Source organism: Macrosteles quadrilineatus, unplaced genomic scaffold (assembly GCF_028750875.1).
Source record: "Macrosteles quadrilineatus isolate MER2022 unplaced genomic scaffold, UCM_ALF_1.0 Scaffold_9__3_contigs__length_116548681, whole genome shotgun sequence".
Lineage (NCBI taxonomy): Eukaryota > Metazoa > Arthropoda > Insecta > Hemiptera > Cicadellidae > Macrosteles > Macrosteles quadrilineatus.
The window spans coordinates 6,224,968-6,248,215 of NW_026542602.1; the positions used below are offsets into that span (position 1 = coordinate 6,224,968).

Below are 23,248 nucleotides of genomic sequence, written 5' to 3' on the forward strand. Positions count from 1 at the left end.
GGGTACATTTTGTCAACAACAGTTAAACATTTTAGAGATGAATAAAAGCTTTCAAGTAATATTTGTTTTTGCTACAAGAGAATTTTGAAACAAAATTTAAGTGTTAAGAAAGTTATTAAACTTAGATGTTGAGGGTTCAAACATTACTATTAACTACTACAACCAGGATTCTTGAATCAGCTAATCGATTTGGGGTATGGACTTTTTTTAAATACATTTATTCATTGATATGGTTCCACTTGATATGGTTTTACATGACTGGGAGTTAAATAATTGAAAACAAAATACAGGTACCGAGTATTGCTTTTCTCATAATGTCAACTTGACAAAACTGAATGACATTAACTGGTAAAGAACTAACCAGGACTACTACATCCACCTATGCACCGAGAAAAGGTACAAAGAAACTTGCTTTTGGGAAACGGGACAAAAGAGCGCTTTCTTCTTTAGCATGATGTACGTGCTAGGGCAATATACGTGTGACGAGCAAAGAGCCAGAGCAGCGAGTAGTGTGCGGAAGTTTGTATCCCACAGGGCACAAGGTCTCCAGCGTGAGCGTTGTATATTACATGATGGCGAGGGGGGTTAGTAGAAGTAGGTGGTGTTGGAATTAGTTGCGACTAGTGCTAGACTCCATTGAATGTTTCCTCTGTACCTTACTTCTCGGTGACCTATGTAATAATTGCAGAGGATGGGTAAGAAGCAGCGGAGTGAAGAAGAAGGATACGGCAACGACAGTCGTCCGTGGCTGCTCGGACTGCGGCCTGAGGAACCTTTCATGACGTCCAGCACAACCAAAGACACATTTACAGGAGATCGGCCTTCAGCACCTAGTGGAGAAGGTACAGCCGTTGTGTTTTTCTTTCAACTTTTTTTTTTAAATGAAATAAGTAATACAGTTTAAGTTTAGTATGAGATACATTTACAAAATCTGATCAAAACAATTACATGAAAGAGGATGCTACAAAAATTTATGTATTCAGATTCTCTATGGGAATAACATTTGCAGTTTTTGAAATTTTCACAGTTACCATCAAGCGTACTACACTTCAATATTATTTTTTTGTTAATATACAGCAGAAACTTTGATCTTTAATGATTATTTACAGGTATTCGAAAACAGATGCTAAAGAAAGAGCTTTGGGACCAGGCCAAGAAACAGATCTTGGAGGAACTATCAAAACCAGAGACCAACGAGCAGCCGACGACAACTTACAGCGGAACCTTCGTAAAGGAAGGATTTAAAGCTGAGCCTATCAAGACTGATCCAGAGGTTTGTTGGAAAAAAAGTCACATTAAATTTAATAAGAGGACCAAGGTGCAATTCTTACTTCAACACAATGGGCAGGAATTAAACAAATGTTTCTTTTCATTTATCTCAAACCTACGACTTACCATAATTTTAGACATATACACAAGGAAGGCTTGAACTAGCTGATCCTGGTCAAAAAAGCTACCATCCAATCAACCAACACACATCTTTGCCATAAAATATGCTGCACTATGATGTGTTGTTGTAAAAAATATAATTACAGTTAGTATAATATGAAGGCCTTTCTACTCCTCACCTACTATGTGTTTGGTCCCCAAGGTCTCGGCCAGCACCAATGGATTTTATTTTAGATTTTATTTATCATATTTAAATTTTTCTGTTCACTGCTTGTTGATGAACTGAAGGTCAATTGCAAACACATCTTTCCGTACAGTCAGAAACCGTGTGTGAAAGAAACTTAAGAAACAGCCTAAATTCAAATGGTTTTTAATTGGACGACAACAATTGTAGTGTGAAAGAAGCGAAGGATACGATACCTTCAGTATCAGAGTGAGGGATGAGTATTGAATGAATTATATAGCTTTGTAACTGGCTAAGATCAGCTGTTTCTTTGTTATCAATGTTCAAAGACAGTTAGGTCCAGTTTCTAAAATTTTAACTTTAGGATCGAAACAACCTTTTAAAAATATGTATTTATTCAGCTGTTCAACTTGTGTTTAAGAGGTATGTATTTAAACACACCAGATAAAACATCTTATCGATCACTATGATATATTATTTTTTTTTTTTACAGTTGCACCAGAAATACCCCCTCTACCTAGACCAGGGAGTGAGCGTATGGAGGGAGAAGCTGCCCTCCCTACCCGGCGCTACACGATCGCCCCACCCCAGACATCAGTTCCGCAGATACGCTGGGTTCACCACACCGATAGACAAACTGCTTTACGACCCAGCTGACATTCATTGAACTTCCTTTTAAAACCAATATCAAACAATCTTAAATCTCGGTAAAATTTGTTAAAATTTGAATGTTATATATCTCTTATGAATTGAATGCTACATTCGTAGTATGTTTGTAATAAATTATTTGGAGATACCATTGAAAGGAAAAAATAAAGTTTGTAGTAAACCTAGGTTTTTTGTATTAGCATTTTATCATATTTAGTATTTTAATGACTTTCTAGCTTAGTGATTAGAGACTCCAACTTTGCTACATGAGGTGGGATGTAGCCACTAAAAAAGAACTTTACTTGGGGGAGCAACATTTGTTTACGCTGCTGTCTTCCCAAGACCCCAGGCCAGTTTGTAGGATTAATAGGGGATGATTAACCACAGAATACAGACACACTTGAATAAATATAATAAACTGACCATCACAAAATTTAACTTAAATTCAAAAACATAAATGATATAAATAGGTAAAAAAATATACAGAACAATTTTGTAAACATTTTTAATTCAAGGAAGGCTATTTACATTTGTTTTCTTAATTTCAAGAACCCTCAAGATTATGTTTAGTAGTTCTAAATTTTCTTGGTTTGTACTTCTACGTTTACAGGCTTCAAATCTGAAAAATGGTAAATAATGTTATTTTTCAAAGGTAATAATTTTTACCTACGTTGTTATTGTACTGGTTTTTTTAAACTAGCCCTTTCTGTTCAGTTTTTAGAATTAAAAAATCACTTGACGCTTTGTTTACTTACTTAGCAGCATAGTTGTTTTACTTAAATAACTTAAGGAACCAATGAGGTTCAATGATTGAGGGAATAGAAGTAAAATTGTAATACTTCAAACGTCAACTTATCAGCTGTTAAGAACAATCTACTTGATTAAACAATGAGTGAGTGGTTGATACAGAGTCGTTGTATCACAAAAAGTGGATATGAGAGGTTATAAACGAAAACGTAATCTCTAAACAACTATTTTTACAAATTACAGCTAAGCACTGATTTTAACTACGATTATTGATTAGGCAAACACATAGAGTGTAGTTTTATTAGAATAGGTTTTCGGTTTTAGGTTCATCGGGTAGTATCAGGAAGCCAGGAGCACAGTCCCGTGGTTGCGGATTTGATGGGTTTTATTATAGTTAAATCGATAAAATCTAAATATATGAAAGGCAAAGCCCTCACTGACTGACTGACTCACTCACTCACTCATCACTAACTTATGGAAGCCTCACTGACCTAGCCCTCGTGACGGATGTCGATACGTTTTGAAGCGTCTTTCCAGCTGCTGTGGATGAAGTACTCTCGGATGCGAGGCTCTATGAGGTAGTCGGGGTCCTTGGTCTTGTAGATGGGCTCTCCGTAGTACGTACCTACTTCCCAACCTTCAACGTTCTTCATCAGATCAGCTTCTAGATCTCGGTTGACCTTGAGCTGCTTGAGGAATCTGTTAGACAAAAGAGCCTTCAGAATGAGCTACAACTGTAGTTTATTCAGTTAACTTAGTTATTGTCTGTAGAATATTTGAGTTTAAGAAGGTTGATAGGTGTGATTAGGGAGAAATTCCCTATGAAAAAATCCCTCTCCCCAGAGTCATACACCACTGTAGGCTTAATACATACCTATTAAGTTAAGTTCAACTCATTATTTATTTTTATTGTATAAATGTTTTACTAAAGTTTGTTTCTGTTTTGAAAATTTCCTCTAAAAATAATTATATGAATTTATGGTATCAGCAGTTAACTAAGTCACTACGGTATTAAACCTCATTATAAATAGACCGAGTTCAGTACATTATTCACACTTTTGTCTTTATTGAGTGAGATACAAAACAAGCTGATCTCAATCAGTACCGTAGACCTAAGAATGCTATTAGCTATTACAATGGCATAATTATCTTCTAATCTAAGTTAATGTTAGTTTTGCCTAACAGCTTCAATGGTAACTTAAGGGTTCGGACCATTCCCTTTCAAAACGTTAAAAAATATCATTGGCAATTGGCATGAAAAACACACAAAATAAAATATATTTTTTACAAATAAGACTTACGCTCTATCTCGCTCTGCAAACATCACAGGTAGGATAGCAAATAGTGAGCTTCGCACTTCAACCTGCTGCCGGATCTGGTTTTTGTATCCCTTGATATAAAGGTAGGAAGCTGCAGCAGTTATTCCAAAAAAGCCAAGGAACATTTGAGGGCCTGAAAATTGTTCAAACTGTATGCGCCTAGTTCAAGTAAAACTAAAAAAAAAATGTTATAGATACTTTAATAACTTGAATCCACTTTATTGTGTTTTTATTTAAACCTGAAGTGTTGGCTTGGTATAATTTAAATACTGTAGTTAAAGTTTTTCTTAGACAATTTAAGAAGTGTTAAGCGTGTTTGAGTTATTGTTTCCCTTAATAACTTAACACTGTCTTACTTAAATACATTTCCTATTAAAATATCAATTATTGATCATTTTGTATTCACTAAGTTATGTATCCCTTACGATAAGCAGCTATTATTAAAACATAGCCTACTTTACAAGTCTTTGACTTCCTAATGTGGTAGTTGGTACCTTAAAACTTAACCTTAGAATCGAAGACACCTCAGTGTTATCCGAGATTCTCGGTAACCGAAGTAGTCTCGGTCCCAACAACCTCGGTTGATGGGAGTGTACTGTAAAATTTGTCATTAAGGTAATTTTGTAGGCTGTAGTATGGCTATGGCTTTTCTCTCATTCTTCAGAGCAGTACAAAAGGATGTTTCCTCTTGGTTTTTCATTGAAGTTAAGGAAGATGGTTGTAAATCTTCAGGGCAAGCATTGGGAATGAGTTTTTGGTTTTTGACACTGCAGAAGGGTAAGTTATGTCCAGGTCAGAGTTGTCTTGTACTATGGCTATGTACAGTATTTCTTGTAGGGAATTTGTGTAGATTTGCCTTCACATGGGCTGCTGACATAAAAATGTATTGATGTAGATGGTTAAAATTCAGAAGCTAACAAACAGAGGTTTGTAATGGTCAAATCTTTTACTAAAAGTTAAAATATGAACTGCTTTTTCTGTAAATTGAGAATTTTTTGACATGGTGCATGGCCCCAGAGTAGGAGACCATAACCTAGCTTAAAATACTATGGAAAAGAGCGTGATAAGTTTACACTACAAGAAAATAAGTTAAGGTTCTTAGCTGCAAGCCTAACTTAGTCAACTTCCGAAGTAGGTGGATCACCCTGGACAGTCTTTTAAATACAAACTGTTTGGATGTGTTTAAGTTAAGTGATCCCAAGCAAGTTTTGGATCAAATGAAAAACCAAGAAGATTTAAGTTACACTGGTTACATCTCGTACGTGATGACTGAGTAGGGTTGCCATAATGGTAAATTGTAAAAAAGGGGAGATTTTAGCTGACGGCCCTCACTACACTAAATAGGCCTAAAAATGTAGGGGCTAGCAAAGTTGTATACCTACATAGCACAAATAAATATTATAACAGGAACGGTATGGGTCATACACATAAAAAAAAATTATGTCACTGGCCTGAAAGTAGACACGTTTTTATTAATACTTAAATGGAACTGTCAACGTCCAAACCAGTTGTTACGGACTATTAGTCATAAACATTTATATAAAATACTTACTAATATTAGGCTACGTCTATTGACATTCGGGCCAGTAACGTCATTTATTTATGTTAATTAATCAATACCGTTTCTGTACAAGAAACTGTAAAAATATGTTAATAGAGAGTACAAGAGTTCATTTTTCAGTCATTGTATAAGTTTAGACTAACAATATTTGTGAACACAAACATTTTATTTATTCCAAAAGTGTCGTTATAGGCCTACAATGTATTTTGATTGACAGTAAAAAAAGAGGAGATATCCCACTTTTTGCAGAAATCCCCCGGAGCTAAATTTTGAACGTCAAAACCCTGTAATCTCCGGGGAAATCCGGGGATATGGCAACCCTATGACTGAGAGTACAAATAAGTCTCTGCGTCTTGTCTTCATTCAGTTTTAATTTATTAGCCACAAACCAGTGTTTCGCTTCATTGAAGTGAATGTCAGCCCTCTCAAGTGCTAACTTGGGGTAGGGAATGCCCCAGGCGAGAAGATGGTAGCGTCGTCCGCAATCTAGAGCCATACCATTGAGCTCGAGGTCATTTATGGCGACAAGGAACAGTAACTTACCTCCCTAGAAAGGCCTAGGCCTACCTCTCCCACCACAAATATGGCTGTAACTTATCCCACCTCACACATATTAGACTAAGTTTTGCCAACCACAACAATGCAATGCTATTTCGTTAGGTTGATTGACGATCACCATTTCAAACTTAAGTGTTATAGGCTAAATTTAGGCCTTATAAAGGCCTTATCAACAAGGAGTGTTTTTAATCTAACAAGACTAAGTTAACAAGTTAAACTTTAACACCATATTAAGTTTAGTTATATGACTGATTTTTATTTAATGGAAAATTAAGTTTCTTTATTTTCGAGCATTATGATTTACTTCAATGTTTTAACCAACAGAAATTATCCCTGAATAAAATAGATAGGTAGTAAGCTAGGCTTACCTGAAAAATAGGTTCTAGCTTTGATTCTTTCATAATTTATTGGTCGAAACCCGCCAGGAGGAGGCATGTCCTGCTTTCTCGCTGTTGTAGCCATACTTAAACGACTATTATAAAGTGGTTCCTAACTAATTAACTAATTTATAATAAGGTATTATACATTTAAAGCTTGGGCCACAATTTGACTAAGCAGACGAGCCTAGTAACAAGACTCCATCAAGGACGAATAAAAAGAAAAAGTAGTAAAAAACTTGTTTTCTTCTCTTCTTGGTTGTTATAAAGGATGGTTTGGTTAAACTGCCATGTAGCTCCCCAATTTTAATTATATCACGACTGTAATATAAGTTTATAAATTTATCCCGGGCCTTCTTGGGGTGAACTTAGGTAACGAAGGATCTTTTTTTATTTATTTAAATTAAGGTTAATAATAAAAGGGTGAAAATAACCATATAGACAGCATTGATTGAGTGATGTCATTTCCTGTCACAATTTCACTTATTTTGGGAAGACTGTGAATCCCTAACTCCCTTTTCTGATGGAATAATGATAATGGAAAGGCAAGAAGAGAATGATAATACCTATAGAGAATAAGAATGTGAATACATGAAGAATACTATGAGAATAAGAATACACATTTTCGCTTGAGCGAGTAAATTTGATAAGCATAATAAAACGTTAAGATGAAAAACAGCCATTGACTTTGGCTATAAATAGAGTAATAGAGTTAAGCCGGTTTGGCTAAAACAATTTTAAAAATAAGGTTGTCGTTTTGTAGACTATGTTACGTATGTGGTTGACTAGTGTTGAACATATTTACTCTTGCACAGTACATTATTCAGAATATTATTAGTATGACCCCGGTCCCATTATAATAATAATAAATGCACAGCTCTTTTCCCAAGTCCATATTCACGCATTTAAACAGTACACTACTCTAATCCCAATGTAACTGGTATATCCAAAAGATGGTAAATTTATTTTCCTATTCGCAAATATCTACCTGAGCGAAGAGCGTGTCAAAGACAGTATCCGTAAGCCACACACCTATCAACCACATTAATTAAATGAAATTACTTGATGAGAAACTCCCAGGAAAAAGTATCAGTTTTCTGATAAGCCCTCTCCTAAGTACATTAGTTGAAGGGCTGTATTTATTATAAATATGCGTCAGCTGATACGTATGTTTTTAACTATAACTAGTTATTAAACTATAATATAAGCAGATTAACAAAATATATACGTATACTTTTTAATACTTTTCGATGAAATGGCGACCATTCAATTCATACAAAGTAGTTTTAAGCCAAGTATGAATGGAAATGAGTGTAGGATAAGTGGTGCGATCGGATCTTGTAGTCTTGTAAGTGACAAAGGCCGTCCTTGTAGACATAGCTGTTAACTAATAGCTCATGCAGCTAATGGCAACTAAGGGACCTACAGTTTATAGTGGAATCCGAACCACATTTGTGCCCTGTATCATATTTATTATGTTTTAATTTTATTAGTTTTTTTTTACTTTGACGTGTTTGTCATGTTACTATCATTCTACCATCGGCATTTTGTTTTGTTATTAGGTAACATTAGCAATGATCTCACTTGGAACTATTGACCTTCAGATTTGAAGACGAGCTTCACAACCACTCGGTTACCAAGACGATTAATAGTAGGATTTGCATGGTTGGATAAACTTTTTCATCTACCGACCACTTGTCTACCAATATAACTTCACGTTCAACATTTACTTAATACGAATTTGTAATTTTACTTAGTTAAAAGAAGTGGATTAGATATTCCAGGAGGATACTCTAGAAATTGCCAATACAATCGCCTCATTGTCATTATCCATATGGGTGCTATTTTTAGCACCGGCTGTCTGATCGATCATCCTTTCCCGCGCAAACTCCGGCGGTTCCATTGACAGTCACCATTCCTGGCGGGTGATAAAACATCTTATCACTGAGATAATCTACTAACAGGTGAGTATTCATATTATATCCTAGGACATAAGGTCATTTTCTGGTCCTGAACAGGAAACGAGTATGAAAAGGTTGAAGTTTTGACCGAAACGGATTTCTGAAAATCATCAAGGATTACCATATGGTGGCTAGTAGTAAAAGGATAAGGTTGTTGGATTTTTGTGCGTTTGTATGCTTTAGGTGTTCATTCCATAAGGTTTGGGCCAAGAAAATAATTAGTGAATGAAGAAAATATGACATGAAGAAAATAATATTGGTTATGCTTTAGTTGAAATAGGAACAAAGAATATTATTTTTTTGGCAATTGGTAGACTACGCAAGATCAATTAAATTCAGTGGAAGTTTTTGGACATCAATTTAAAGTATACCTACTGTATTTGTATTTAAAGAAAATCTACTGTATACATTTGGAGCAACAAACATTATTATTTTATTTATTTATTTTAAATATCGGTACTTAAACACCTACTTACTTTTTACAGTTGATATTAAGGACGGCGAAATTTAGTTGGGCCTTTGGTTTTATATTGAAAATTTTAAACAAATGAAGATGGATTAGCGTAACATTTACATCAGTTTCGTTACTATAACTATTTTACGTTTTTAATAAAACATTTTTCCACCGTCTTACTATTTAGTAAGCAACAATTGAGCAAGTAATTGAGGTTTTATTTAATTGTTAATTGGAGTACGATTGTATATTTAATCCATTCATCATAGCCTCCAAAGGATTGATTATTGACAATATACCTTACGTCGTCAATCCTAAAATTATAAAATTATCAATTTTAGGATTGACGACGTAAGGTATGTTAACCTATTTATATTGTATACCCTATTTAAGTTTTATATGCTGTTTTAAATCCTAAATATTCAACCGTTTTTTGGTGTAACACGATATTAACTTATTTAAAATCTTTTTTAGCATTATTAATACCAATACTTTTTAATGCAATTTTAATTGTTAATTTCCGTGCATTTGTGTTGGCTATGTTTTATGTAAAACTAAACACGTGATCCCTAATTAGCCTAATATGTGATACTAAACATAATTTTTATGTTTAAATCTTAAAAATGTATTTTCGAGGTACCTATACGTTTGTACAATAGGTAAGAACAATGCAATCATATTGCAACTGCAATACATCCAGAATCTTTTAAGTATCTGTATTTAAATTTACGTATTGCAATAAGTATTTTTCATATGATGTAAAATACTTTAATATCGTACCACCCCTTATTAAAAAAATCTCGACAAATTATTACATTACTGTACCTAACCCCAGATCCCATGCGATGAGAACATTGCTAAGTTGATGTTTTCATCACCTAATTTTTTTTTAAATTAAACTTTGAAGCAATTACTAAATTTTGATTTATTACTAAACGTATTGCTGAAGGCGTTTGCGATCGATTTTTCATCGTTCAACCATTGATTATATATCTCCCTTAAGATATATAATCAATGGTCCAACAATAACATCAAAGCGTTACCTGCTATAATAGCCCTGTCAGACGACCTGTCAGGGGTACAACTGGTACAAGTTGGCTGTTCTTTATGACCTATGTTACTAGTTGTTTCTTTTTCTTCGTTCTTGAATATAAAATTTCCGTTTCATTGTGGCATTTCCGGAACGGTTTGACCTAGTCTCAATTTAGACTAAGTCATGCATTTATCTTGGTCGTTTTATGCAGAGTTTTTATGTGGCATTTTCTCTATATTTGCCTTGTTGCTTTTAACTGCCGTGTAAAATAGAGGATAAACCATAGACTATGGATGAACGAAAGGTTTTTTTATTTGGATCCCAACACAAACTGTATTTCTCTAAGGAATGTTCCCTGTTTCCCTGCAGCACAGTTGCTTTACTGAACTGTGAATAAATAGTATTTTTCAAAAGCTCCTTAATGGGGGAGGTGTCACAATTAGACTATCTTAACATTCTGATAGTGAGCTTAGTAATAATTGTTAATAGAATTACTTGATGAATGTATTAATTAACATAGAAAACATGTGGAATGCTACAAACGTTGTTCTCCCATCACAAAATCGGACAAAGGTGCCTTGTACTACTATCATCTGCTAGACCACCTAAGAAAATAACTCCTTATATCACATAACATCTAACTGGTGAGAAGAAAGGGAATTTGTAATGGACCAACACTATAAAAAACTTTAAGACACCCTTTGTACAATTTTTCTGACATGTGTATGTTTCTCAAATTTTGTGTATGGAATGAATCTATTTTCAATTAGTTACAACATATTTTTACCGTTTGACGATATAAAACATTTTAATACCGGTATTTTGTTATTTCCATAGCAGCAAGATGCCAGGGGCCAGGCACAAGATTCTGGGCCATGTTTTCTCAGGCTTCTGCACAAAAATGAACAGAACTAAACAGCTCAGTTCTGCCGATGACAACATGGAAACTCCATTAAAACGTTGTCTGAACACTTTCGACATCACTCTGCTGGGTAAGTATTAGTCTAATCATTGGTCCGTTACTCGTCTTGTAAAGTAGTAAAACAACAATACTGTTAAGTAAGTAAACAATGCTGTTAAATGAATGTTTTTGTCATAGGTGAACAAAGCACCAGATGCATGTTGAGAACTCACTATGTTCTGACGTTTGAAATGTCTTACTGTCTTAATATCACATTCTATATTGTTTACAGGTATTGGGCACATGGTGGGAGCTGGCATCTATGTCTTGACTGGCACAGTTGCCAGAGATCTGGCAGGTCCTGGCATTATCTTGTCTTTTATCCTGGCTGGCATGACATCCATGCTCGCAGCCCTGTGCTATGCAGAGTTCGGAACACGAGTGCCAAAGGCTGGTTCAGCTTACATCTACACTTACGTCAGCGTTGGAGAGTTCTGGGCCTTTGTCATCGGATGGAATATCATTCTTGAACACATGATTGGTAAGCGATATACAAACAAAATCATAATAAAAAACTAGATGTTATTACATAAGTGTATGGTAGTTATTGATTAGCGCAAAATCCTATTATTTTTACCCTACGTTTGTTTTCTGCACATCTGGGGATTTGTGTTATGCTTAACATAGTCTAAACTCACTTTTACTAACCAAACAATTAGTATATGAAATAATGTTTATTCCTCCAAAAATTACTCAGGGAAATAAAGTATACATACTCAATTCCAACCACAATTACCAGTAAGCGTAGTACAGCTTCGAACCATTAAAAGTCTAACGATTTTTTTTTCAGAGTCAAACTGGCACTTTCGATTGTAGATCAAGGTCCTCCAGCAAAAAGACATAGAGTAATACTCCAGACAACTAATCTTATTACTCTGTGTATTTCAGGAGCTGCCTCTGTGGCCCGAGCTTGGAGTGGATACATAGACTCCATCCTAGGAGGTGTTATCAGCAACTACACCATCGAGACTGTAGGAGAACTGCACGAACAACTGCTCGGCCGCTACCCGGACTTCCTTGCGTTTGCCGTTTGTATCTCTTACACTTGCATCCTGGGTGAGTAACTACGATGTATGTACAATTGTGTGGTAAAAGGTGCGCAGTTGTTATTTGCTTTAGAGGTTCAATCAATCAATTTAGGGATCGTATATACACATTGTGGTTTCTGACAGTCTGTGTGTGTTATCAAGTGAAGAAAATAACTGTAGAAACTACAGGGACGAGAATTTACTGAAAAATAACAAAACTGACTAACACATTCACTTTTTCATATGTAGTGGAACATATGTAGTACACCCCATGGACATAAAAAGTGTTCAGGAACTTCCAGAAAAAAAATTTCAGCTACGCACACACCTATTTGATATTTCTTTGATTACATTTCTTTTCCAACTTAATTTTATACCGGCACAAAGCTGATTGAATTGAACCAAATTGGTTTTTTATTAGAGCTACATTTAAGTTTATTTCTAATATCAATGGTTGGAGTGAGTTGCTTTTTTTACACTAGTCCCTACTACATTAGAGAAATATTTATTTTCTGCCCTAGATGCGAGGTATGGTAAAGTAACATAGGTTTAGAAGTGGGAAATATTTTGTTGTTGTAAAAAACAAATATTTTAGAACCCCCTTATCATTTGATATCAATCAGCTGAAGTCAATTCTTCTCAAAACATTACTGAAAAGTGTCAAAGCCTCGCTGTAACAAAACTCCATTAACGTAAAACTAATAAATATCATGTGCATAGGATTTTACAACAGAACTAGTCTTTTCTAATTATTTAAATCAATGATTTACAAGTCCTAATTTGTTCTTGTTCACATGTAATCTCGAACATACTACACATCTGTTTGTTTCCTAAATCCAATAAACCAAAGACAATGTTATGTCCAGCTATTGGGGTAAAGGGATCAGCTCTTGTCAACAGTCTTCTCACCCTTGTCAACCTAGCAGTCATGACACTAGTCATCGCAGTGGGCTTCACCTACGCAAACATCGACAACTGGACTCTAGATCGTAAGTTACTCACAATGGGGACCTGATCTAGCGCAGTAGCGTGGTAGAGCAGAGTGGTCCTAATATTTTTAGAATTTAATGATATCTAAGTGATAATGCTGCAATACTCTAGTAGAAAGGTTGAAGTAATGTAAAACGGTTTCTGGCTAGAGCCTTACATCCAAACAAAACTTTCTATTCATGCTATTTTATAAAGAAGTTATCTGGCATGCCAACTTTTAATAACTTCATTAACTTCACCATACCCTGAGTGTGTTCTTCTTCAGCTCTAACATTATTTTAACCACACCATTTTTTCCACCTCTTCTTTGGGATGTGAAACAGTCTCTGAGAATCTCACTGTATGAAACACTTTTGACCAGGAAACTATTGTAGAATCTCCCTTAGTAATTTTGGAAGGGACTGAAATTAGGTTAGTTAATTGAATATACAAAGATAATAGAAAATCAGTAAACTATATTTTGATTCCATACCTTTGCTCTTTGATGAGAGGTATATACATATACAAGTCGTGCTTTTTATTCAGTTGAGGAGTTTTTGCAGAATGTAGATTTTTCAACGCTTAAATGTGAGGCCAAGCAGTCTTGATGATTCTTTGTTCGTGTTATGGTATTTTCCCTGTTAATTTCAAAGTTTTTATTATTACTGATGCTTTATCCTTTTAAGATTCTTTTAACTTTATTTTAACATTTTCTGTGGAATATTTAATATTTTATATAACATATGTAACAAAACATGTTGACCTTGTCTATTGTAATGTTTATATTACCAAACGACAATAAAGATATATTATCTATATAATTAATACGCTACATGAAACTTTGTCGGTTGAACTCCACCGCCATTTCTTAACCGATTTTATCCATTGACGTCTCATTGGAAAGAGCGTGTCACGTAGATTTGCAAACTGGCCTTACATTTTTGAAAAAGTCCCTTGGGCTCTGCCCCAGTGGCTTTGAAAGTTCCCATGTTATCCTTATGGAGAACATCATTGTTTACATTTTGATCAGCTGTATAATTTAATTGCTGATATTTATTTTTCAATTCAATGAAACGCATTGAGTACATTTATTTACAATTCAGTTTGTGTCAACATAACCCCCAAGACGGAACGATAAATACACAAATTTAAGATACAACCATACTAAGGTTGTATCTTAAATTTGTGTATTTATCGTTGTTTTGTGTCAACGGATCGTGTTAGCATGATTGTAACTTTTTAATGCCTTCGACGCTACGGCAACGAAACAGTCAGGAGGCGTATTGTGATAGCCCGCAGCTACAGAACAGTGGCGCGTAATAGGCTGAACTCATCCACAGTCAGTACCTGACCCTGGGCAACCTCAACTATTAGATTACAAATGCGCCCTAACACTACCCCAAAACGACTTTTCATTTTCAATTGGCCCTCTAGCAAAGACCTGTGTTGCCTGTACAGCGAGGCATTTTGAGAAGGAGAAAACCGGCCGGAACGCTTTAGGTTTATCAATAACGAAGATAAACATGGACAACCTTATATGGATATAAGTCAGGAAATGTTTGTAGAAAACATTAAAAAGCAATATAATATGATACAATATTTACAGGAAATGTTGATTACTGTTATATACATCGTGAGTATCTCCATGAGTTACACACCGGTAATCTTTGAGTTGACTCTTTTAAACTTATTGTAAATATGACTGTTATTCGTTTTGAAATGACTCCTGTAATACTTTGCAATTGCTCGAATTCGAGCAACATGTACACTAGTTATTATTATTACATCCCAATATAATGGATTACATTTAGTGGTGTGGTAAAAAAATCAGGGATAAGTACTTCATGCATGCGAAGATTAAAGAGACACTCGGGGTACATTTAAAAACAGAGATGAATGGAGCATGTAGCCTATGATAAATTTCTGTAACCAACTATGGTCAAAGTTCATATATTTTCTATAGCTTCAATAACTTATCAAAGCTCAATAAACGATAGTTGTCCAGTTTTGAACAATTCAAAAGTATGTTGCATGCAATGGTGATTGAAAGGTGACACAGATCAACATTTTACTGTTCACCATTCTTTACCCAACTTTTTTCATTGTTATCAAACAACTGTAATTTAACGGCAAATGTTGTATTTTTAGAGAAAGGTTTCCTACCCTACGGATTCTCAGGGGTGGTGGCCGGTGCTGCAACGTGTTTCTACGCATTCGTTGGTTTTGACAGCATTGCTACTTCCGGAGAAGAGGCTCGAGACCCAGCTTTTTCCATTCCTATAGCAACCATCACCTCTATGACTCTAGTCTGCATAGGTAAGTGGAGTGGTTGATATCTGACTTGAGGCACCATAAGAGTTGAGGTAGAGCGCCCCTCTCAATGCTTCTGCTCCTACAGAGGCAATATTGTGTTCAGCACAACGTCGAGCAGTATAATAGTACACAAAATCAGTATTTGCTATTTATAAGATCATATTGTGCACATGTTCTACATGTAATAGTCTTTTTGACCTGACAAAGTAACAAAACTCCCAATGCTATCGCCTTATAGAGACCATTCAATAGGATTGAATTTCAGCCCTTCTAATTTCAAAAAGAATCTTATTGGTGAAATTTAAAGACTAAAAAGAAATTGTCCATTGAATGAACTGGTCTAGTAGTAGAGCACAGGACTATTCCACAAGGTCCAGGGTTCCATTCCTGTCAAACACCGATGGATTTGATTTAAGTGATAATGTTCCGACCCTCTAGGCTTAGCCTGGAGTAATGTGACGATTCTAGGCTAGAGCCTATAGCGTCAGACTTGATGGTAGGACACAAAAAAATACTAAGCTGTTTTCAAGGCAAATTCCATTCTTGTGACAACATTTTTCTGTGTAGGCTACATCTTGGTGGGTGCTGCTCTCACGCTGATGGTCCCCTACGATCAGATCAGCCCTACGGCCGCCCTGCCTGAGGCGTTCACCACTCTCAACCTACCCTGGGTGCGCTACGCCGTCACGCTGGGAGCGTTGTGTGGCATGACTACAACACTACTCGGCTCACTCTTCGCCTTGCCTAGATGCATGTACGCCATGGCTGCTGACGGGCTTATCTTCTCTTTTCTCGGAAAAGTCAATAAAACCACCCAGGTTAGTAATCAGAGCTTGTAATTGTACTTGCCTGTAGGCAATAACACTGAAATAAATTATAAGAATGTTTAATTTTTTATTTGAATCATGCGTACTGCCTTTGACTATTAATACAACTTCAGTATCCAATAGTCAATGGTACTGCTAGCCAAAGTGCATCATGGACTTAAGAGAAGAATGGGTTAGAGGATTTAGAGTTTTGCACTTTCACTTTTAAAATGTGTTGGAATCAAAATAGCAATCATCTGATTACTAGAGCCCCTTGCTCCTGCTACCGATTTCAACTGAGGAGTGAGGATCACTGGATAAGGCTCAGTTTTTTCTTCTAGGTTCTTCCATGAAATCTTTCGAATTATTCGGCTACTTATTATACTTATTGTATTTGTGTAAAAGACCTCCATTAACTGGTCATCGACCTAAATTTAAATAAGTTGGTTATTGTTTGACACAAATGTCCTAACCCATCATCCTCACAGGCCCGCGGTTTTCATGCTTTTGCAATTGGTTCAACATTTGAAGCATCTTGTCACTGTCTCAATATAATGAATGGTAAATGAAAATGATCAACAAGACAGAGCTTATCAAATTTTGCAGGTGCTTGGTCATCATAATCTCACATTAAAATATGCACCACTATATTGAAACATAATCATAATGATCAAACTGATGATACTTTTGATCAATGCAGGTTCCGATCATCAACCTCGCAGTGTCGGGGATAAGCAGTGCTTTGATCGCGCTCTTCTTTGACTTGGAGAAGCTGGTGGAGTTTATGTCCATCGGTACGCTGTTGGCCTACACCATCGTCAGCGCATCTGTCATCATACTGAGGTACAGGCCCGAGGTCACTCCGCTGCTCAGGGAAGACAGCTCACTTAGCGAGGTCGGGACTCCGTCATCCGGGGTAAATCATCTCGTAATTTGTTTTTAGAGGTAGTTGGTTTACATTGGAGCACTTCAAGTAATGACTGAGTGTACCAATTGAACTGTGTACCTTACATGATATTTGATCTCTTGTAAATTATATCTACAGGAAAAGACAGTCAGTTTGAATTTGTACAAAAGTGGAAGAGATGTCTTGAGAAAGACCAGCCAAGTAATGTCCTTGTAATATTAAGGTATATTCATTCTTGAATAACCCTATGATGGCTTCAATACAAATGGAAGATTCTCTGAAAAAATGTCCTATTACTTAAGTCCAAAATTAGATTATACTACAAAACTACACATATTATGCATGTACAGTAGACTTTCATGTACCACAAATGTATGGAAGTATTAGCGTACCAACCCGAATAAACATTACACAGATACTAAATGATTTACACTAATATCCAAAATTTACAATGACTTACCAGGTGATAGAGTTTGGCGTTGGTCCGGCAGGCCGGTTGAGAACAGGTTACTCGTGGCTAGAGCCGGTTGTCGGCCGGTGTGAGCCGGGTGCGGCAGTCAGCGCTTGCGTATTCATCTTCAGCTGTTTCTGCGCTGCTTTGTGTCTCCATCTTCACTGGACCAATCAGCAACAGCAGCTCAACTCTTGGTGGACGGTGCTGATCACTGTGTTCTTCATATTTGTCCTCGTTGCTTGTGAGTAGCAGTGAAATAACCAGAAATATATAGTGTCAATTACAAAACAGCTGCTATGATGCCACAATTCTGTGTTACTGACTGAGTCACAGACCAGCTTAGTCAGTTTTCTCAAAGAGAATCTAGTTTAATGAGCCTCACAAAGTGTGTTGCCTCTCTCTTAGTGTTTCAATCTACTTGATAGTTGATGGAGAAATAAAAATGCCATGGATTACACTGATTAGTGAGTAGGCCTTTCTGTGTGAAATGATTAAAAATTCTGTGTGATTAAAGCAGTATTTTTAGCAGGATACTCTGTTAATGGCTCAATCAAATTATTTCATATTCATTACAAAACTGGCTACGGCTTAAGCTTGAGTATCCACTCCAAGTTTCTAGTCAATCCTTCATTCTTCTAACCGAAATTCTTTCAGGTATCGTGATCATCCACGCTCATGAGCAGAACAAGAACGGTCTGGGCTTTGCAGTTCCCCTGGTCCCCTTAATCCCTGCTATCAGCATCCTCTCCAACATTCAACTGATGGTGCATCTCAACACTCTGACATGGCTCAGGTTCATGATCTGGATGGCGTTTGGTAAGTTCCGTTTGGTTCAACCAAACAAATTTGGTATACAAGGGTTGTTTGTAAATTAAAGTTGAGCATCGTGGCAGCCAAGTTAGCTAGCTCACACTCACTAAGTCATGTCCCACATTTTCTACATCCCAACACTTCTGCATAAACATCTGTCAACTGGCAACAGTAATATACAGGGTTAATGTAATTCACAGAATGTAATTCAAACTTGGTGGGAGTATCAATTCTCTTTCACTCTATATGTTTTTGAATACTCTGATATGACTATTGCCCCTAGAAAATCTGCTTGAATAGAACTTAAAGGAACACACAGTTGGTCTCCGATTCAAACTAGCTCAGTTGGATACTGAACATCTTGACTTCTTTTTATCAATATAATGTATAACTTGATATTCACAGGTCTCTTAGTCTACTTTTTGTACGGGATTCATCACAGCAAGGAGAACGACACTGCCACTTCATACTCCGTTCTGCTCGGCTCCGGGGAGGCAGGAAAAATCCGTTGGGGCTCCATTGGAGCAGCTAAGCGGAGGTCGGTAGCAGAAGACACCAAACCCATCGTAGACGAGGAGGAGCTGCCCCAATAAATGTCTTGGTCTTGGAAAACCACAACTCAAAAGTAAACCTCAGTTCATCAGTGATGGGAATTTGGAAGTCAGAATATTTGAATTTTAAGTTCTCTAGTGAAATATGCTTACATTTCACACCCTTCCGAAGAGATGAATTAAGGGAATTCATTTAAGTTATTCAACCTACAATTAAATATTAATTTGGCTGAGAGCCTTGACAAGTCTGGAGTAATCTGACTTAAATTTTTAAATCTTATCGAGGTTTGCAAAGAAACGTGATTAGGGGTCCAATCAAGGGAAACCAAATCAAGGGCATTTGAAAACGACACTTGTAATCAAAGGTTTTGCTATTGAGGTTCCACTGTAGTTCTTAATAATCAGATGAAACCAGCGATTCACATTCTTAGTTTAGTTAGGCTAAAATCTATGAGGCAAAGGCGTTAGTTAAAAATGTCTCTCTACTTTATTTGCTGGACGTTAACCTTTAAGTACTGGTTTTAGAAATGTTTTCCAAACTATTTTGTCAAGATAATCACTTTAACTGAATCACCCCACTCTGAAGTGGATGTGAAATCAAGTTCTAAGATAGAATATGCATGTTTTGACAAAATGTGTCTATTTGAAGGATTTTTGTTATTTCCTTCAATCAAACATATCTTTGTAAATGTAATTACGATCTCTGAAAGTATAACCGTAAGTCCGTGTAAGTATCTTGACACAGAATTTTGTCAGTTGGTAGACCATCTCAATAGGTACCACATGTTTTGGCTTCAAATTTTTAAATTTAATGGGAAGTCTAATGGTAACTCACTTGGAATGTACTGTAAAGGAGCAAGACGAGGTTTAATGGTTAAGCGGAACTAATGTCTCACACCGTTTTGTCTGAAAGCCATCTGGTTCAAATCCTGTCAATCACCAATGCTTTTAGCTGCGTAATATTATGACTCAATGGCTCAAACCCAGCTTTATGAGTAGGTCAAGCTATCTAGAAAATAAACATATGGGCCTCTCACATAGAGAAATAAATTTCTTATTGAAAAAAATCCCTAATCTGGGAAATATTTGATATTTTTTTATAGAAATAAGTCAATTAATAGGCTACTAAATTATACGTCATCCTTCACTTTGGGTAACATAGGTAATGTTTCAAACGCCAATGCATTTTATTGGAAGTTATATATGTGGCAAGAAAACCGATCCATTTTCTGCAGCGCACTGTTCAGCAGCAGGTCGTCTGAGAGTGGTGGGGGAAGGCTCGTTGGAAAGCCTACATGACCATTATCTGTATTCATAGAGCAGTGGTCACCTGAGCAACATGTGTTAGCTATCGAGTCAATTTAACTTTACTTTTTTTAAACGACTAAATAACAAACACACGTTGCTCAGGTGACCACTGCTCTATGACTACATATAATAGCATTGTGTAGGCTTTCCAACCCCCACCAGCCTCACACGACCTGTCGTTGAACAGTGTGCTGCAGGAAATAGATCGGTTATTTTGCCGCACCCTGTATTAAGGGAAGTCTAGTTAAAACAAAATACTTAAGCAACATTGTCTAGTGCAAATGAAAAAAGGTTTGTGTAAAGTGTCAAACAGAACTGTAAAAATTTAAATAGGAATGAGTATAAAGCTTCCAGCACTGGTAACTTAGAATGTAGAGTGCAGTGCAAGTAGGTTAGTTGTACAAATCTGTAACCACATACTTAGAACATTTTTAGGCATTGACTTAAACCAGAATACAAAAAATTTAAACAGGGAGGGCGGATAAAAAGTGGCTAATATAAGTTCTTCATACAGCAAACGTATATTACAAATTCAATCATGAAAATAGACTTCCTTGAAAGAACCCCAGTAAAATATTTTATCAAGTTTTAAATATGTAAGGATAATGTAGAAGTTATGGTGGAATACGGAAAGAAACGTTAATCATTGATAATCATTGGTAACAGTGAAACATGTCTTTACATTTAAGGTTGTGTTGTTTAAATATCCTGGCTTTATACTGAATTTTTTATTTTTATAGATTATAAATTTATTTCTGTAAAATTGATGTAGGCCTATAACAGTGTGTGATAGTTACCACTTTAATTCAATAGGTAGTAAAAAATATAGTAATAATTATTCAAGTTACCACACACCATGTAAACAGTTATATGTGTTACAACAACAACAATTATATATGTTTTTTAAAAAGTATTTAATCTTTGCTAATTTTATTTAAATATATTGTGTTACACAGTAAGTTAATTTTGAAGAATATATTAAGATACAAGAATCTAGTTTTTTTACTTTGCCGTTAACCCATTTAGAAGCATATAACACATGTATGAATATAAGAGCAATTCATTTTGGACATACAACATAAAACAGAATATTTTTAATCGAATAATACAATTTCTGTGAGTTGTATTTTTTATTGTTTAATTTTAATTGTAATGCATCTTGGAGATCAGTGAAATAGTATGGTTGAGAGCACCGACTGATCAAATGACATTAACATTCATACAGGCTTCCTTTTGGTAAATTATAGTCCAACTTTTATCACAAACGAAAAATTAATGATAACAGTTACATATCATCAACAGGTACTATCAATGGATTTTTTGTACTAGGATAAATAGAACGGTTTTATAAAAAATGTTATCCTACGATAGACAAAGAGAAGCAATGACATATTTTATATTTCATTCACAGTTCACTCCCAAATAATTAATTGAATGATTAATTTCATAATTGAATAATTTTGGCTATCGTAAATTGGTCTAAAAAAATAAACAAATCTACTCAAATAACTCAATCTTGGTTGTAAAAACTAAAATGTTTAAAAATATTGGTGTCAATCTACTCCTCAAGTATCTTTATATGAATGAACACATCTAGCTCAAAAAAGGTCTTTACTGACCTTTCCTCAATTGGACATGTTGGATTTATCAATAGAAACTATTGAATTATTTAATGTTAACTTAATTATTTGTTACAGTATTTTATTAAGGTATTGGTGTTATTACTAATTAGTAATAGGAATGTAAATATTGGTGTCTATTTTCAGAAGTACCAGAACTGCATTTACATATAATTTACTGCCGTAGTTGTTACGTATTTTATAAAACGTAAACTAAAAAGTTTAATGTTGATATAAGTTGCACCAGTTTGTGGCGTTTATGTTGATAAGTTATTTTCAAACTGGATTTTGCAATCAGGAAGGATGGTATTTTTCTGTTACAGAATCAGGACAGAATGCTTTTAACTTATACTTTTAAGATAATACTATCAGCAGCAAAGTAATGACAAAGTATTACCACAAAATAAAAATGTTTGGTTTTGTTCCTCTAGATACCATAAGGTGTTATTAAAATAAAGTTGTTATGTTATTTTATTAGATTTAATATATTCAGGTTATGTATCCATAAAATATCAAAGACATTGTTAAACATTTTTAACTCTACTATAAAAGATTCCAAAAAGGCTGTAAACTATTATATTTTATAGTTAGCTAGGAAATATAAATGTACACTGATTAAGCTTTAAATGTTAGCCTCCAGGCCTAATAATACAATAGTATATTTTTTAAGACCTTAATTTTCAAGTAGCAATAGTTGTTTACGGACAAAGTTATGTTGTTTTGTTAGTCTTAGTTGATTAGGCCTACCTTTATATAATTTTTAGAATATGGATTTAGATTATACCTACGTGTTACACTGCACAATTAATCTAGTGCACAAATATTGAATATAAAATGAACCAAAGATATTATTTTAGATGGAAATAAAAAAATATTTCTTACACAGTGTTTTCCTAAAAAGTAACCTAAAAAACTTTCCTTAATCGAAAACCTCTTGGTAGTTGTTTAAACCTTACTGATAAGTTTTCACACACAGGTGGCCAGCCTGTACTGTAGGATTCGTACAAAGCAGACTATTTAATTAATTATAAACCTCCTCTACTCTGTTGGACACAGACCTGGAATTGCTCATCAAAGTACCTACTTCAATCAGATACCATACCATATGAGACTTCTATGGTTTGAATGGTTTAACAACTATGTTGAACCATGTTTTAATGGTCACTATTACTGCAACCATTATAGAAAATAATATATACAGTACTTAATGACGGGGAATAGTTTAGGAATCTATTGTGAAACATTTTCCCATTTGGAGTTCAAAATGTATTTTTTTTATTCATGTGATAAA

At 35.2% G+C, this 23,248-nt stretch overlaps 3 protein-coding genes across 4 annotated transcripts; 2 read left to right on the forward strand and 1 right to left on the reverse strand.

Moving 5' to 3' along the window:
* Positions 1-77: 77 nt before the first annotated feature.
* On the forward strand, positions 78-2,294 carry LOC129004481 (sperm-associated antigen 8-like). The gene is made up of 4 exons (XM_054433082.1): positions 78-194; positions 689-842; positions 1,110-1,273; positions 2,067-2,294. Exons 1-4 carry the CDS (start codon positions 126-128, stop codon positions 2,238-2,240), a joined length of 561 nt encoding a protein of 186 aa, XP_054289057.1. The 5' UTR covers positions 78-125; the 3' UTR covers positions 2,241-2,294.
* A 416-nt stretch (positions 2,295-2,710) lies between these two features.
* LOC129003191 (NADH dehydrogenase [ubiquinone] 1 alpha subcomplex subunit 13-like) lies at positions 2,711-6,987 on the reverse strand. Its single transcript, XM_054431469.1, has 4 exons — positions 6,775-6,987; positions 4,270-4,420; positions 3,460-3,667; positions 2,711-2,840 (listed from the first exon to the last, which is right to left on the reverse strand). Exons 1-3 carry the CDS (start codon positions 6,866-6,868, stop codon positions 3,460-3,462), a joined length of 453 nt encoding a protein of 150 aa, XP_054287444.1. The 5' UTR covers positions 6,869-6,987; the 3' UTR covers positions 2,711-2,840.
* Positions 6,988-8,672: 1,685 nt separating this feature from the next.
* On the forward strand, positions 8,673-22,838 carry LOC129004274 (cationic amino acid transporter 4-like). 2 transcript variants are annotated; one of them, XM_054432790.1, is made up of 11 exons: positions 8,673-8,747; positions 11,069-11,223; positions 11,425-11,673; positions 12,081-12,248; positions 13,087-13,209; positions 15,338-15,505; positions 16,070-16,320; positions 17,009-17,224; positions 17,679-17,910; positions 18,324-18,485; positions 18,885-22,838. In XM_054432790.1, the coding sequence occupies exons 2-11, from the start codon at positions 11,076-11,078 to the stop codon at positions 19,070-19,072; spliced, it is 1,905 nt and encodes a 634-aa protein (XP_054288765.1). In that variant the 5' UTR covers positions 8,673-8,747; positions 11,069-11,075; the 3' UTR covers positions 19,073-22,838. The 2 variants fall into 2 exon arrangements, with proteins under 2 accessions (XP_054288765.1, XP_054288766.1); XM_054432791.1 differs by having other exon boundaries at positions 8,686-8,747; positions 11,072-11,223.
* Positions 22,839-23,248: the final 410 nt, after the last annotated feature.